Source organism: Passer domesticus, chromosome 28, assembly GCF_036417665.1.
Source record: "Passer domesticus isolate bPasDom1 chromosome 28, bPasDom1.hap1, whole genome shotgun sequence".
In the NCBI taxonomy this organism is placed as follows: domain Eukaryota; kingdom Metazoa; phylum Chordata; class Aves; order Passeriformes; family Passeridae; genus Passer; species Passer domesticus.
This window is the reverse complement of record NC_087501.1, coordinates 1,715,157-1,732,013: the sequence shown is the minus strand read 5'-3', so window position 1 is coordinate 1,732,013 and position 16,857 is coordinate 1,715,157. Positions and strand designations below refer to the sequence as shown.

The following is a 16,857-nucleotide window of genomic DNA, read 5'->3' as shown; positions in this document are numbered from 1 at the left end:
AAGGTGTAGATGAACCAAAACTTCTAAAAGTGGAAAATCTCATGACCAGGATCCATCTTGGGTTCAACCTGGGTGTAGCCAGGCCCTTGTGCTGCCCACGTTGTGTCCTTTTAAGGCCTTGCAAGAAATACTTATTTTGTCCATTTTGTCGAGTCTCTGTTCCAGGTTCAGCCCTGGGTTTGCTCTTTAGGTGAGGAACACCTGAGCTCAAGGTGAAGGACAGGTCCCTGCTAGCTGAACTCCAGATCCATGGAGAAGCAGCTGTTTCTGATGGATAACCCAGTGGCAGAGCAGAGGAATGCCATTAGCCACCTCCAGGAAGGTTAAAAACATTGGGAAGGATGAATTTTCTGTTGCCCTGAAATTTCTGTAGCCATTCAGTCACAAGAAAGCACAGGCTGAGTCCAAATTTTGCATATTCCAGGAATGTGTCTGGGATGTTTTCCGCCCTGGGAGCCCAGAAATCTCCACCAGCTCTGTGTCCAGCAATCCCACAGAGACTATCCCTGCAGTTTCAGATGATAAATTGGGGCAATATGTTTCTTGTCAGAGGAGCATATCTGCTTTAGGATGGGACAGATCATCATTTAAAACGAAGCAAACAGTGCAAAATAAGAAATAAACGACTTTGCCTCTAATTAGGACTGGAGTTTGAAAGCATGCTGTTAACTGGGCAGATTATTTTTGTCCTTAATTACCTTCATTCTTCTGGAAAACACCGAACATATATTCTTGCTGTCTTAATAAACAAGGATTTTTAATAGCATTAACCATGATCCATCTGACTAATTTCCTATTTTTCTCCCCTTACATATTTATAGTTTTGACCTCTCAGTCCTGTGACTGCTTCATATTTGAGGTATGAGTTGGGTAAAGGAACATTTCCTTTTTATTTCTGTCATATCTTCTGTGTCTTCTCCTTGGAGATCTGCTCTACACTTCAAAGCTAACACAAGCAGGGGCCTGCCCCAATTTCTTCAGCTGCAATAAAACACAATCTTCTCCTTAGAGACAGAAATGAAATTTTATAGAAATGAAATTTTATAGACATGAAATCACTTTTCTGGGCAGAGGAGAACCACCTGGAGCTGTGCACAGGAGCCCTTGCCCTCCCTCACTGGCTCCTGGGGAATTTTCTGCCTGAGTGATGCTGTGCTCCCTTCTCCCCAGAGCAGCACAACCGAGAGGAGCTGTGCTCGTGGGAGAGGGTGGGAACCAGAATCCAGGGATCTTTGCAAGGAATATCCATCCATCCATCCAGCCAGCCAGCAGGGACCCTGCCATTTTATAGCTCTGCAGAGCCTATGCATTTCCTCCCCTTCTCTTCCACCAGTTTAGCCATGTGGTTTCAATCTATATTTTCTGTATTTTCTCCATCCAGCTTTTTGTTTCCAAAACTTCTGGTCAGCTGCAGTACAGAGAGCCAAACAGATTGCTGGGTTCTTCCAAGCTTACTTCCAGAAAACAGCTTTAAAGTTAAAAACTGCTGCTAGATGCTCAAATACCAACACCTCATTTATCTGCCGGCCACACCCCTGCATCTAAAATCGCTGTAGGATGAAAATGAGCGAGGTGGGGCAGATTTTGTGGGCAAATAACCCAGCCCAGCCCCTCGGGCCACCCTGGATGGCTGCACAGGGGAGGAAAAGGCTCAGGCATGGAGGAGTGTGATGGAGGAGCAGCATCCCAGTGAAGGGAGACCACCCCAGCAAGGGGAGACCATCCCAATGAAGGGAGACCATCCCAGTGAAGGGAGACCACCCCAGCAAGGGGAGACCATCCCAGTGAAGGGAGATCATCCCAGTGAAGGGGAGGCCATCCCAGCAAGGGGAGACCATCCCAGTGAAGGGGAGATCATCCCAGTGAAGGGGAGACCATCCCAGCAAGGGGAGACCATCCCAGTGAAGGGGAGGCCATCCCAATGAAGGGAGACCATCCCAGTGAAGGGAGACCATCCCAGTGAAGGGAAACCATCCCAGTGAAGGGGAGACCATCCCAGCAAGGGGAGACCATCCCAGTGAAGGGGAGATCATCCCAGTGAAGGGGAGACCATCCCAGCAAGGGGAGACCATCCCAGTGAAGGGGAGATCATCCCAGTGAAGGGAAACCATCCCAGTGAAGGGAGACCATCCCAGTGAAGGGAGACCATCCCAGCAAGGGGAGACCATCCCAGTGAAGGGAAACCATCCCAGCACAGCCAAGCCTTCCAGCTATTACACTAATTCTTCCTTCACTGTACATCCAAACACTCGAAGCAGCTCCATTCCCAACGTGTCTCCTTAAGCCAGTTTTGGAGGTTTATTATCTCCTTGGCTTACATGAAAAGCTATTTGATTTATATCACCATTAAACCTGAGGCTCATGCTGGCCTCCTGCCCGGGACAATTCCAGCCCTGGGCAGCTGAACAGCCTCCTGCACACACGGTTCCTGCTGTGGATGTCTGCACTGGGCTCAGGAAAGAGGAGGGATGGGAGGGCAAGCAGTGCCTGGGAGCAGCCAGGAGCTGGGATCTGCTGGGATCTGCTGGGATCTGCTGGGATCTGCTGCCTGGCAGACCTGCTCAGCTCAGGAAAGGCGGGGTGACCCCGTTGGAGGTGTCTGTGTACTGGCTTCCTTCTTGCCATCCTTCTTGTTATGAGCACGGTGCTGGGGAGTTCAGCCCAGCAGAATTGTTCCTTTGTTTTCTGTTATTCAATGAACCTCCTACAACCTTTGGAGAGGTTCCTCCTGCCTCCCATGCTTTTGTAACATCCTGCACAGGTATCCAGGGGAATTCTGCCCGTGCTGGTACATCAGGCACAGCAAAGAGTTATTATTGTTCTGATCTACTAAGCAACAATTGCCTCTACTGTAAACTGAGTGGTGAATTCCAGACTTCACCCCAGAATCCTTCTGGGACCAATAAACTTGGATGCATTTGGAAACAGCATTCCTTCATGGATGAGTGCCAAGGAGATACTGGGCTCCAGATAAACCTCCAGAGTGAGTCTGTTGACTCCAGTCCATTTACTCCAGGGATGAAGCTGGCTCAGTGTCTTTCCTGAAGAACTGCTGGATAGTAATGACTCCTATTCAATTAAAAAGCACGCCAAGAGGAATTTCAGGGTTTAGAAATGTGCTTGTCGCTCAGAAACAGATTTATACTTGGTAAGAGAAGAGTTTGTTGTGTTTTTTTTCCCTTTTTTCCCCTGACACATCCCCAATTATCTCAGAGACGTCCCTGGGCTGGAATCCACGGCGATGTCTCCGGGTCTGCGGTTTGGTTATTCGAGGTTGGAGCTCTGGGCTGTTGTGCAAAGCAGTTCCTCTGCCCTCAATTCACTTCTGACAGCACTGCATTCCTCCCCGTGCCACTTCCAGCCCAGCCAGAGCTCTGCTGGGCTCCCTGTCCCCATCCCTGACAGGCTGGGCACTCCTCCATGGTTTATCTTTGATTTCACAGCATTTTGGGGTGAGCGTGCACAGGGAGGCATCCTGGCTGCTGTCCCCCTGCCAAACACACTGCATGCCCTCCCAGAGAGGTGGAAGAGATTTCCTACAGCCTCTTGGAATGAAATCTTTCCAACAGCCACAGGGAAGTGTTTGACTACATTGGAAAAATGTCAGTGAGATAGTCCCCACTTGCAGACCTTGCTAGGAGGGAACGTGGGAGGTAAAGGAGGAGAGTGAGGAAAAGCTTTTATCTGCAGCAAAGAGTTTAAGAGGAGAATTTAAATCTGGAAAATATTAAGCTTTTAAAGTTTCATGTGGACCAGAGATTCCCTCTCTCTGCTGCACCCACCTTGCTTATCAGGACTATTTTTCACACTCAGGGCTGTTACATGAGCACTGTCCTCACATGATTCCACTGCAGCAGAGCCAGGTGCCCTCACAATGACAGCTCCACATCCCCTCCATGCCCTGCTGCTCTTATTTATGCCTTTTTCTCACCAGCTCCATCTTTCTGCTTCACAGAACCTTAAACCAGCAGCATCACTGAGAGCATTTTCCCTCTGTGCTCCAGATCCCAGTCTGCACAGGGCACATCTCCTCTGGCTTCCATGCAGATGTGCCAACAAAAAGCTGGCCCAGCTCTCTTGGGAATGTGCCATCTAGTTTAGACAAATAACTCTGAGCAACCTACCACGCTGCTAATCCTCTGGCCAATTTTAGAACCTTTTTTTTTTTTTTAATTGTTCTGAAAGTCCAAATAAATATTTTTTCCATTCTGGTTTTCATCCTGGGACAGAGGTGCCAAACTAGTGTGAGGAGAAGCGTTTTATCCCCATTTTCAGCCAGGAACAGAAACAGACAACTGAGATTTTTCCTGCAAGATTTCCATCCTCGTTCTGGATAACACATCTCAGCACAGAGTGGCTGCTGCAGTGTGGGGCTGCAAAGCTCCCTCCCCTGCACTGCAGGTTTGCTACAACATGGTGCAAAATCCACACCAGGCATGGCAAGGAATTAATTTCTTGAAACTATTTCCATTTTGTGACCAGAACACAAGGCTGAAAGGCTCCTGAGAAGGTCTGGGTGTTGGCAACATGGGTCTAATCCATGGCTGGGCAGATGAAACAGGAGCCCATGGCAGAAACTCTGGGATCAGCCCTGTGGAAAACTCTGCCTCCTCCCCCTCATTTCTTCCTCAGATGCTGCTTGTGCTGGTGATTTGTGTCACTTACCACGGTGCAGCACAGGGGCCAGAACCACCAGAGCAGAGCCAAGGCCAGCAGGAGGAAGAGGATCAGCAAGGCGATGGCCAGGATGGTCCCGTCGGACTGGAGAGAACACAGAGAGCACAGCCTGTGACACCCCTGACACCTGTGACACCTGTGACACCCCTGACACACAGCTGTCCTCACACATCCTGCCCCCAGATGTGTCCCCAAGGCCCCTCTCTATTTGCTGCCACATTATTATTATTATTATTATTATTATTATTATTATTATTATTATTATTATTATTATTATTATACCCATGTAATTGTCAGAGCAGGTGCAGCCCTCCCCTCTCCTCACACAGGGAAGGTGGCACCTGCCCTCCCCAGCACCTCCCTGCACAGGGGCTGGCACCTCTCCTTGCCCTCACAGGTTTGGCATCGTTCACATCACGCATTTTGTTCTGACCCCTGCACTTTCATCACTTAACTCAGGTTAAAATCATGTAACATCCCCCAGAACATTGAGGTGAGGGCTTGAAGTAAAGATTTGAAGAGCTCACAACACAGTCATGGAATCGTGGAGTGGGTTGGGGTTGGAGGGACCTCAAAGCCCACCCAGTGCCATGGCAGGGTCACCTGCCAGTGTCCCAGGCTGCTCCAAACCCTGTCCAGCCTGGCCTTGGGATGGGGCAGCCACAATCCTGGCAAGGATTCACTGCAGTCTGAGCAATTTCCCTGCAGCTCTTCCCTGCTGCAGCCCAAACGTGCCAGATGTTGGTGTGAGAGCTGACTCCAAACTCAGAGATCTCCAGGGCCCGTGACCCAGGTCCTGCTGCTCCTCTCAGCTGTGCTGACTCAGAGCAGCTCTGCCAGGAGCTTTCCAAGAGCTCTGAGCATCCAGCACAAGGACACACAGGGAGTTTCCCCATCATTAACTCCACAAGGTCCCCTCCTCTCGGGCTGGGACACTTCTCCCAGGTCAAACCCATTTTCTGCAATTCTCCAGTGCTGACCAGCACTGCAAATGCTGCCCAGCCCAGCTCAGCCCCGAATTTGCAGCACTCCTGGTGCTCAGCTTTAACCCACAGCAGATGTGCCAGCCTCCCTGAGCTGTGCCAGCCTCCCTGCTGCTCCCAGACCTGACCTAAACCTCTCTGAGATGTCCCTGCTGCAGGAGCCAGGCATCCAAACCCCACCCAACGTCAGGGCCACGGTGCCAGACTGGGGACAGGCCAGGGACAGGCTGACCTGGTGAGTGAGCAATGTGTGCCTGCTTGAATCCCTGCAGCCCAAGGGCCTGAGGACCTGCCACCATTCCAGGATGCAGAGTAATGGAAGAACAAGCAGCTCTGAGAGCGTTTTCCAAACCCTCTGCTGGTGCAGGTGGAATTTCAGGAGAACTTGGACCAAGACAACCTGATCTTTGCCCAAGAGCACAAACAACATGGGCTGAGGAGAGAAAAATGAGCAGGATGGGACTTCATAATAACCTAAAGCTATAATTAGATAATTAACTCCAATATGCAAATGGAACAGAACTTATAAAAGTGACAGACCTTGTGACAGGTCACGCATTTTGGGACCATTTTGGTTCATCTTGGGGTAGCCCTGGCTGGGCTCTTGTGCTGCCCAAGGTGGATCCATTGAGGAGATGCTTTTAATAAATCCCTGCTTTATTCTGTAACTCTGCTCCAGCTCAGCCTTCCCCAGGCACAGATCTGGAGCCTGAGGTGTTCACTGAAGGCTTGGCCACGTTGTGGCACACCCAAAATGTCACATTGCCACATGTTCAAACTCCCCTTTGAGGGGGGCACACGTCCTTCAGAGCCAGCCTGGCAGCCCTGCTGCTGCTGGGACACACACCTGGAGTCAAATCCCAGCACCCCCAGAAGCATTTCAGGAGCCACAACTTACACAGTGCGTGCTGGAGATGATGACAGAGCTGGAGATGAAGCTCAGCCCATCGTTCATGCTGACTTGAAGGGCTGCTTCCCTGGAAAAAACCAGAAACAAGTCAGGGCAGCTCATGGCCAGCCCTCTGTCTGATGCCCTGGGTGCTCAGAAATCCTCTTGTACAGATAATTCCCACTGCTCCCTGTGCTCCAGAGCACAGCTGGCACCGAGCACGAGAGGATGGCAGCTTGGAGAGGAAAGAGAAAACAGAAAACCAAAGAGAAAGAAAGAACTCAGGGAGGAGACCCAGCCCCATCTCCCTGTGGGCAGAGTGCTCAACTGGCACTGAACATGAGAGGATGGCAGCTTGGAGAGAAAAAAGAGAAAACCAAAGAGAAAATCAGAACTCAGGGAGGAGACCCAGCCCCATCTCCCTATGGGCAGAGTGTTCAGCTGGCACTGAACATGAGAGGATGGCAGATATCCCAAATGGGATCCAAAGGGAAAAAGAGAACTTAGGGAAGAGATCCAGCCCCATCTCCCCGAGGCAGGGTGAATATTGGGCACAGAAACGTACATGCCAACTTCCCTGAGCACAGGTGCTGGGCACAGCAGGTAGGTGTCCTCCACCACGAAAGGCTTCTCATCTGGAGAGGGGAAAGATGGGGTTAGTGCCAAATCACTCACACAGGCCTCAAAGAGCAAGTTTAAACCAGGGTTTTCCTTGCCATTGGTGCCTAAATGGGATGGGGGATGAGGAGATGCCTCGTGTGTGAGCCACAGCAGGGCTGAAGGTGTGGAGCTCTCTGGAAGGTCAGAGGACAGGGACACTCTGGGCAGGGGGACAGGGCCACTCTGGGCAGGGGTACAGGGACACTCTGGGCAGGGGGACAGGGACACTCTGGGCAGGGGTACAGGGACACTCTGGGCAGGGGGACAGGTGCAGTTGCAACAGAGATATCCAGGTTAGGATATAGGTTCATTAGGATATCTGTACATTACAGAATTTAGGATATCTGTACATTAGGATATCTGTACATTACAGAATTTAGGATATCTGAACATTACAGAATTTAAGATATCTGAACATTAGGATGTCTGTACATTACAGAAGTTAGGATATCTATACATGACAGAATTTAGGATATCTGTACATTAGGATACCTGTACATTACAGAATTTAGGATATCTGTACATTAGGATATCTCTACATTACAGAAGTTAGGATATCTGTACATTAGGATATCTGTACATTAGGATAACTGTACATTACAGAATTTAGGATATCTGTGCATTAGGATACCTGTACATTACAGAATTTAGGATATCTGTACATTAGGATATCTCTACATTACAGAAGTTAGGATATCTGTACATTAGGATAACTGTACATTACAGAATTTAGGATATCTGTGCATTAGGATAACTGTACATTAGGATATCTGTACATTACAGAATTTAGGATATCTGTACGTTAGGATATCTGTACATTAGGATAACTGTACATTAGGATATCTGTACATTAGGATAACTGTACATGACAGAATTTAGGATATCTGTGCATTAGGATAACTGTACATTACAGAATTTAGGATATCTGTGCATTAGGATATCTGTACATTAGGATAACTGTACATTAGGATATCTCTACATTACAGAATTTAGGATATCTGTACATTACAGAAGTTAGGATATCTGTGCATTAGGATAACTGTACATTACAGAATTTAGGATATCTGTACATTAGGATATCTGTACATTAGGATAACTGTACATTAGGATATCTCTACATTACAGAATTTAGGATATCTGTGCATTATGGAAAATTTAGCATTTTAAGGCAGAAACATCTGGACCTCAGCTACACCTTCCACCCTGAATTACAGATTTCAAAAGTGATGAGAGAAGCTCCCAGGAGGCCTGAGGAGCAGGAGCACTGAGTGCTTTCCTCCTCTGCAGACTGGGGCCAGGCTCTGCCCCACCACACTCTGGGGCACCCCAGGAGCTGCCCAGCCCCTCTTCCAGCTGTGTGCCTGTGCTGTGCTGGCACATCTGCTCCCTCTGGGCTGTCCTCACCCTGATTTATGAGCATATCATGAACCCCCATGAATTTATCACGTTGTCTCAGCGCACACATGCCAAGAAAATGAAGATCAGTGTCTTGTTTTCTCTTGGCTGAGGAGAGGAGGCCAAAGGCTGCTCCGTGCCAGCATCCACAAAACAAAAGCTGCTTCATCCTGCAAGGCCTTTTACTCAGCTCTCCTCAGGTTTTTGTTTCTCTTTCTCTCCCTGCCCACTGCCATCAGTCCAAGCCTCTCTAGAAGGTTTATCAGCTCTGGGTGAGCTCCAGGCTGGCCAGATCAGTTTTGTTTGGAGAATGTTTTGTGTTTCACCACAAAAACGAGCTGTGCTCTGAACAAAGGAGCATCCATTTGGTTTGCATAACTCTGGCCCAGCTGACTCCTGCCTGAAAACTCACCCAGGGAAAGCAAACAAAACAACACTTCCCATCTCCTGCTCTGCTGCAGGACAGATTCCTGCACCCCAGAGAGGGGTTTGCAGGATAAACCCCCCAGATGACCCAGACTGGCCATTCCTGGGGCCTGAGCAGTGTGCAGGAGCACAGGAGGGTCAATCCTCCCACAAAAAACACATCTGGGCCCTGTGGGTGCCCTTCCAAGCAGGTACCTGACACTGCTCAGGCTCCTGCAATTCTATCCCCAGTGTTCCTGCACCTGAGCAGCTCAGTGCAGCCTGGAAAACCCATCATTCCCAGCAAGAGGGAATAGTTTCTTCTGCCATTAGCAGGGTGGAACCTTCTGGCAAGCAAGGACTTGGAATATTTCCTAAGCATAATAATAAAAAAGGTCCCAATGTATGCAGGATGCTTTAAGAGCAAGCCTAAAAAAAACCCCAAACAAAAACCCCCAAAAAATAACAACAAAAACAAACAAAAGGGAAGGGGAAGAAGGAAAGGAAAGGAAAGGAAAGGAAAGGAAAGGAAAGGAAAGGAAAGGAAAGGAAAGGAAAGGAAAGGAAAGGAAAGGAAAGGAAAGGAAAGGAAAGGAAAGGAAAGGAAAGGAAAGGAAAGGAAAGGAAAGGAAAGGAAAGGAAAGGAAAGGAAAGGAAAGGAAAGGAAAGGAAAGGAAAGGAAAGGAAAGGAAAGGAAAGGAAAGGAAAGGAAAGGAAAGGAAAGGAAAGGAAAGGAAGGAAAGGAAAGGAGTTAGAAAGATTCACTGGAGGGTTACAGTGGTCTGATCAGCAGGGAAATCAGAGAGTGGAACTGCAAACAAAGATTCCTGTGCAGAGAGTGGCAGGGCTGCAGGAGAGCACAGAGGGCATCACAGGCAAAGCTGTGCTGCCAGCAGAAAGGGAAGATGGGGAAAAGGAAAGATCTGCCAGGCTTTAAATCAGGAGCCAGCCTTTAGGAGCCATTGGCTGGGGATGCAGCCCCACACTCCCCAGGGCTGGATGCTGCCCTGAAGCCTGGACAGAGCACAGCCAGGCCTCTCTGTGCCAAGGATGGGCTTGGGGCAGCACCCAGGGAGTGCAGCAGCTCCAGCCCAGCCCTGCTGTGCTTCCATCCCAGCACAGAGCCCAGCCTCTCTGCCCAGGGCTGGCTGGGCTGGCTCCTGCAGGTGTGGGCACACTCAGACATTTCAGCACACACAGCAGCCTGAATCCCTGCACTGGAGAATCACTTTTAACCCTGTGCAGGCTGAACCCAAGCCTGCAGCTCCTGCTGCTGGCAAGGACAGCCTGCTGCTGAACATGCAGCTCTGCTCAGCCAAATATCCCTCATGCTTTCTACAGATGTTCCCCCTTTTTTTTTTTTATCCCACAGCTCTGAACATTATGAGTCGCTGCTCTCTTCACCTGCCCCTTTTCCCTGCCAATAATCCCAATAAAACCCCATTAGCTCATGCCTTTAACCTCAGCACGTCCTAGCCCTGCTCACTGCATCTCTTCTGGGATAATTTAAGGTTTCAGGAACTGTTGGCTTAGTGTTATCTTTAAAAATACCTCCCTCCCTGATGCAATCAGAGGCGCAGAGGTCTGAGGCAAACAAAGACAGCTGAGCTTTCCAACCTCCATGAGGTTTCCATAAAATCCTGCTTCAGTTCTCTCAGGGAGAGGGTTTGAGTTGTGTCACCTCAGATGAGCCAAAACACCTCCCCAATTCTCTGCCCCACCTACCAAGAAACTACCAAATGAAAGGAAAAATTATCTATCACAACTGTCCCTGAGATGCACTGCTGTAAGAGCAAGGAGAAATTCTTTACATATCCACTTCTACATTTATTTCTATTTTATTTCCAGCCTTGCCTCAGCAAACTCCCCCTGCTCCAAGGAACAAGTTACCCAGATGCTCAAAACACACTGAGCCTTGAGACCTGCACTTTCCAGAGCAAAAAAATGCATTTATTTTACACTGAGCAGGGCCAGGACTGCCTCCAAAGCAATCAGGCATTTTCTGAACAAATCCCAGGCTGGGGATCCCCTGCTCAGCAGAGCTGCAGGAGCAGGGCACTGAGCACCCCAAAACACAGCTGGGGACAGAACCAAACTGTGAGCACCTGAGCCAGGCACTGGGGGATGCTCTGAGCACCCCAAAACACAGCTGGAGAGAGAACCAAACTGTGAGCACCTGAGCCAGGCACTGGGGGATGCTCTGAGCACCCCAAAACACAGCTGGGGAGAGAAACAAACCTGATCCCCTGTTCTCAGCCCAGCCAGGGATGCTCTGAGCACCCCAAATTTCAGATAATGAGAGAACCACACTTGGTCCCGGCTCCCAGCCCAGCCAGGGATGCTCTGAGCACCCCAAATTTCAGGTGGGGATAGAACCAAACCTGATCACAGCTCTGAGGATGCTCTGAGCACCCCAAATTTCAGATAATGAGAGAACCACACCTGGTCCCTGCTCCAGCCCAGCCAGGGATGCTCTGAGCACCCCAAATTTCAGATAATGAGAGAACCACACTGATTCCTGCTCCTAGCCCAGCCAGGGATGCTCAAATTTCAGGTGGGGATAGAACCACACTTGGTCCCTGCTCCCAGCCCAGCCAGGGATGCTCTGATCACCCCAAATTTCAGGTGGGGATAGAACCACACCTGGTCCCTGTTCCCAGCCCAGCCAGGGATGCTCTGAGCACCCCAAATTTCAGGTGGGGATAGAACCACACTTGGTCCCTGCTCCCAGCCCAGCCAGGGATTCTCTGAGCACCCCAAATTTCAGATAATGAGAGAACCACACTGATTCCTGCTCCCAGCCCAGCCAGGGATGCTCTGAGCCATCTCCCTTTCACAAAAGAATCCCTCCTGCCCCCTGCACATCCAAATCTCATCCCACAGCCTCTGCCCTCCCAGCCAAGGAGTTTGAGGGTCCACAGGACGGGGGGAAGGCAGGAGGGCAGCAGAGGGAAGGCAGGGGCAGTCTGAGTGCTCCTTACTGAGGGTGAGCGTGTCGTTGATCCTGAAGCTGCACAGCACCCGGTCCACGTTGCGGGCGTGGCGAAAGCCATTCCCCCTCACCACCACCTGGAAGGACTCTGCCAAAAGAGCAGCGGGTTATTTGGGATGCACAGCAGCCAGGCAAGGGGCATTGTGGGGTTTACAGCTGATGAAACTGGCTGTTTCACCATTTGAAACATGCTGGGAATGGGATTCTGCTCTCTCGCTGCCTGAGAGGAGTGAGGGGTTTGTCTGTAAAACAAATAAAGTTTGGTGATAAAACCAGCACTGAGAGATGAGAGGAGCAATGGGAAGGGTTCCACTGACTGGTGAATGGAAAAAGAGATTTGTTTTTACAAAAAGATAAATGAAATTGGGCATTAAAGGTGAAAGAAACAATGAAGGAAAACCCCCAAATTCTGTAAGAATGAAAAATTAAAAGGGAGGGCTGTACATTAGAGGGAAATCTCTGGTATCAGGTGTTCTGGGAAGTCTGAACCTCTCAACTACCTCAGAAACGGGGAAAGAGAGAAGGGAAATTGGGATAAAAAGGAGGCTGAGTCCTCCAAAAATCCGAGACACCCCAGGGGGATGCCCCATGGCCTCTCCCTTTATTGGAATAAAGTTACAGGACTCCTCTGTCTCCTTTTTGGACATAAATCTCTGGTGTTTGTGGATTCATTTTCCTGACATGCCCAATTTCAGCTTGGATTTCTGGCAGCAGGGAAGAATTGAGCACAGACACACTTGGCTGCAGTGGGAGCACAAAGCTTCCAGGACACTGAGCCCTTTTCAATGGCAGCAAATTTGGGTGAAGAAAGGCAAAAAAACCTTCTAGTGAGAGATAATTTGGAGAAGTTTAAGTGCTCCTTTCCCAGGGGGCTGCAAAGGAAGCAGAACTCTGGGAGAGGCACTGGGCTCATCCCCACTGCAGCCTGCCTGGGGAATGGGACCTGAACACAAATTTGGAATAACCCCAGAGCATCAGGGACAGGATTTTAAACCCCCAGGATTTAAACCCGCATTTAAAACCCCCAGGAGCACCAAGGAAGCTCCTTTTTGGGCAGGTTCAGCTCTCTGCCCTTGCATTTCACAGCCCCCATCTCCCCTCAGCTCCCCCGGGGCCTGCACAGTGCATTTGTCAGGAAAAGCAGATTTCTGGAATCTGGGCTCCCTTCCAGGCCCCACTGGTTTGCAGCCAAGCTGAAAACCATCCCAGCACATGCAGGGAAGCTGCTCCAGGCCCTTTGTGTGCTGGGGACAGCTTTTGGGAAGGGCACAAGAGCTCTGGGCTGCTGAACATCCGAGGGGAATCACAGAATCCTCAGGCTCTGGGGGGTTCAAGCAAAAAGAACAAAAATCAGAGATATCAGCAGCACCTCTTGGGGCTGGAATATCAGTCCAGTGCCCCTGCATGGCCAAACCCCCCAGAGTTGTCATTTCAGAGGGATGGCTGTGCTGCAATCCACCTTGGACAGGCCAGCAGTGCAAGAGTGGCCTCAGGTGACACAGAGCCCTCCTTGCAAACAAGAAAATAAAAGGAAAAAGCTTCCAGCATCCTTCAGGGACGTGCACAGCAACGTGAAAAGCAGAGGTGTCTCAGCTGTGCCTGCAAACACGGATCTGAAGGACAATAATTCACATTATTTGTGTGGCCAGTGGCACTTCCATCAGTCCCAAAGGGATTGAACTCCCTGCAGGCCAAGGGCAAGGACTGTGTGCCCAAACTTGGAGGTTCTGAAGTGAGCATCCAAAAAACTGATGGGTTTTCCAAGGATTGCTCCTCTTGTGAAGCCCTGGCCAAATTCTGATGCAAAGAGCTTTTGTAAACCCTCTGCATTTCCTCTCTGGGCACAGCTGCTCCTACCCCTGTCCTCCACTCAGGCTCAAGGAGTGGCAGTGAGAAGATCAAAGCCCTCAGAAAGTGTTAAAGATGGTTATAAATGATGATTTTAAGCCATCTGTGTTCTAGAAGCATCCTTGTTTATCACTTGAGTAAGTATGTAAATATCTTTTCAAGTGCATCGACTTCAAGCATCCACAGCCAAGTAAGGCAGAGTGGTTTGACAGGAGAACATTTCTGCAAAACTTTGGAATTCAGGCCTTTGCTGCAAGAAAATCCCACTTGACATCACTTGGCAGAAGTGGGGCAGCGCAAACTGAGGTGAAAAAGAAATTCACCCCAAAACAAAAGTGAAATATTTAGCCCCTGGTAATTAATGAATCAGCGACCAGGGGTGGACTGAAAATTGTATTTTAGGCAACAGGGAGAACATGGCCTTGCTCACACTTACCCCCTGCACAGATGCTGGAGGGCTCTGCTGCCAGGATCTCTATGCAGGATTTCTTCAAAATCTGCAAGAGGCAAAACGTGAAATCCCTCAGCCTTGTTTCCACTGAGACACAGCCATGGAAATAAACCTTTAACCCACCAGAGCAGCCTGCACTGGGGGCACAACTGCAGCTCCTGACTTCCCACTCTAAACCCCCCAGGAGGGTGGCACTGCCCTCCTTGAGCTGTGCCAAGGTGAGGGGAATCAAGGTGAGGGTGCCAAGGTGAGGGGTGCCAGGCTGTCCCCTGTCCCAGGGCTTTGTGGCCTGGATTCTGCAATAATTCTGAAATGATTTCTCATTATCTGCAGCCCCCAGGCACTCACAGGGCTGCATCAGTGCCCTCTATGGATTCTGCAATAATTCTGAAATGATTTCTCATTATCTGCAGCCCCCAGGTGCTCCCAGGGCTGCATCAGTGCCCACCCTGGGTTCTGCAATAATTCTGAAATTATTTCTCATTATCTGCAGCCCCCCAGGTGCTCCCAGGGCTGTGGAGACCATCAGTGCCCTCCATGGATTCTGCAATAATTCTGAAATTATTTCTCATTATCTGCAGCCCTCAGGTCCTCCCAGGGCTGCATCAGTGCCCTCTCTGGATTCTGCAATAATTCTGAAATGATTTCTCATTATCTGCAGCCCCCCAAGCACTCCCAGGGCTGTGGAGACCATCAGTGCCCCCCCTGGGCAGCCCCACCTCCCTCTCCAGAGCAGCTCTGGGCCCAAAGCTCCACTCCAACATCTCCAGTTTCAGCTGAGCTGTTCAGCTTTGCCCTAAATCATCCCAGAAATTCCCACAGAGCCCTCCAGCCCCACCCCAGGGGCTGGGATTTCTGTTTGGACCTGGTTTTGTGAGCTCACCCGAGGCTGCTCAGACCAAGCACAGACAATTCTCCTCCATTTAAGCCAGGCTTAACAGAGCAGAGTCTTTGGGAGGGCTGGCCCTGGCTTTAAGAACTTTTTGCAGTGATTTGCTTGGCTCGGGCTTGGCTCTCAGAGCAGGGGATTTATTATTTATTTATGATTTCTTTATTATTTATTATAAATAAATAATAGAATATTTATTTATTATTTATATAATAAATAATAAGCTCCTCCTGCCCAGCCAGAGCTGAGCCTGGGCAGAGCTGGGGGGGCTCAGCCCCAGCCCCAGCTCCAGGGGACACCCAGCAAAACTCAGCTCAGCTCCAAGAGGCAAGCAAATGTCAGCCAAGCATCCTCTGGTGACTCAAATCCAGCATGAAAACTATTTTCCCAACTTTAAATTGAAACATCTGTAAGGAATGAACAGCAACCAATACAATAAACCCTGTAAGGAAAAGAGAATTTGTTGTTGTTGTTTTCTCCACAGTCACAGCTCCCTGCCTCAAATTGCAAAAGCTACTCACAGAGCCAGGCTTTGCTTTTTAAAACATTTAAACAGAAGTTTGAAGCTTTAAAACGTTTAGGCAGAAGTTTTACTCAGAAAGCAGAGCTGAAAGTACCAAGGGGCTGAAGGAGGCAGGATGCTCTGAGCTGGTGGCAGCCTGACAGGTGAGGAGAGAGGAGCTTTGCAGGAACAAGGTTCTACAGGAACTGTCAAGTGGAAAAAAAGAGAAAGTCAACAGCTGAGAACAGAACTGAGAAGAATTTTAAACAGAGGAATTTAAAATAGACAGAATAAGGAAAAACACAGAGAGTGTAAAATACAATCAGCACTTTTTTAATGAAGTAAATGGCAGGTGGCTCAGTTGGGTGATGCACATCTCCCAGCCCAGTCTAATCCCTTTACATGACTATAAAACCTGCCCTTAAACACTTCCATGGTGCCAATGGCAATATTTATTTTGATTTAGATAAAGTTCCCAATGTTCCAAGCACACGCCCTTACTTAAAGTGAACACCAGGCAGAAAAGGCAGAACCATTGCAAAAAAACCCCAAACCCTTATGTCTCCTCTCACTAGAAAAAAATACTCAAAAAGGATTCAAAGCCTTCATGCCACCCCCTGACTCACTCCCCTGGAGGTCACTGGGCCCTTTTGGAGCCCAAGGCAAGGAGGGCAGTGAAATTCTGCAGCTGCTGGAAGCTCCCACTGGACATTCTGCACCACTCTCCTCAACATCCTTTCCCCCAAATCTGAAAATTCCAGCCAGCAAACAGCAGAAGTGTCCTAGAAGATTGTTAGCTAATTAGTGTCAGTGTTAATGACCTTCAGCGTGATGCCAGGTGCTCATTAGCAAGCTCTGTTCAATTACTGAGTGCCAAAGTCTGCTGCAAATAAAAAAACCAGCCATTTATTTATGGAGTGTTTCCTGTCCAGTAACAGCCACACGAGCTAAGTAAAAGAAATAAGTAAAATAAATACCCTCAGGCCCTTCTTAAAGATGCATTTGGGGGAAGAAAGAAGCAGAGAGCTGATCATACACCATTAAAATTAACAAGGAGCACTGTGGGGTAAAACGTGTCCTGTGTCCAGTGTGGGATCTGCACTTGCAGGAATGCCTGGGATGAACTCCCCCTCATCCCTGTCCCCCTCAGGGGTCTCAGCCCTCCC

General features: G+C 49.2%; 1 protein-coding gene across 1 annotated transcript in view; it reads right to left on the bottom strand.

The window, feature by feature from the left end:
• The window catches only part of ANTXR1 (ANTXR cell adhesion molecule 1), a 65,998-nt gene that overhangs the window by 28,405 nt on the left and 20,736 nt on the right, over positions 1 to 16,857 (bottom strand). Inside the window, 5 exon segments of the mRNA XM_064400386.1 lie at positions 4,666 to 4,761; positions 6,559 to 6,637; positions 7,115 to 7,184; positions 11,991 to 12,089; positions 14,286 to 14,346. Coding sequence (XP_064256456.1) covers positions 4,666 to 4,761; positions 6,559 to 6,637; positions 7,115 to 7,184; positions 11,991 to 12,089; positions 14,286 to 14,346 — 405 coding nt within the window.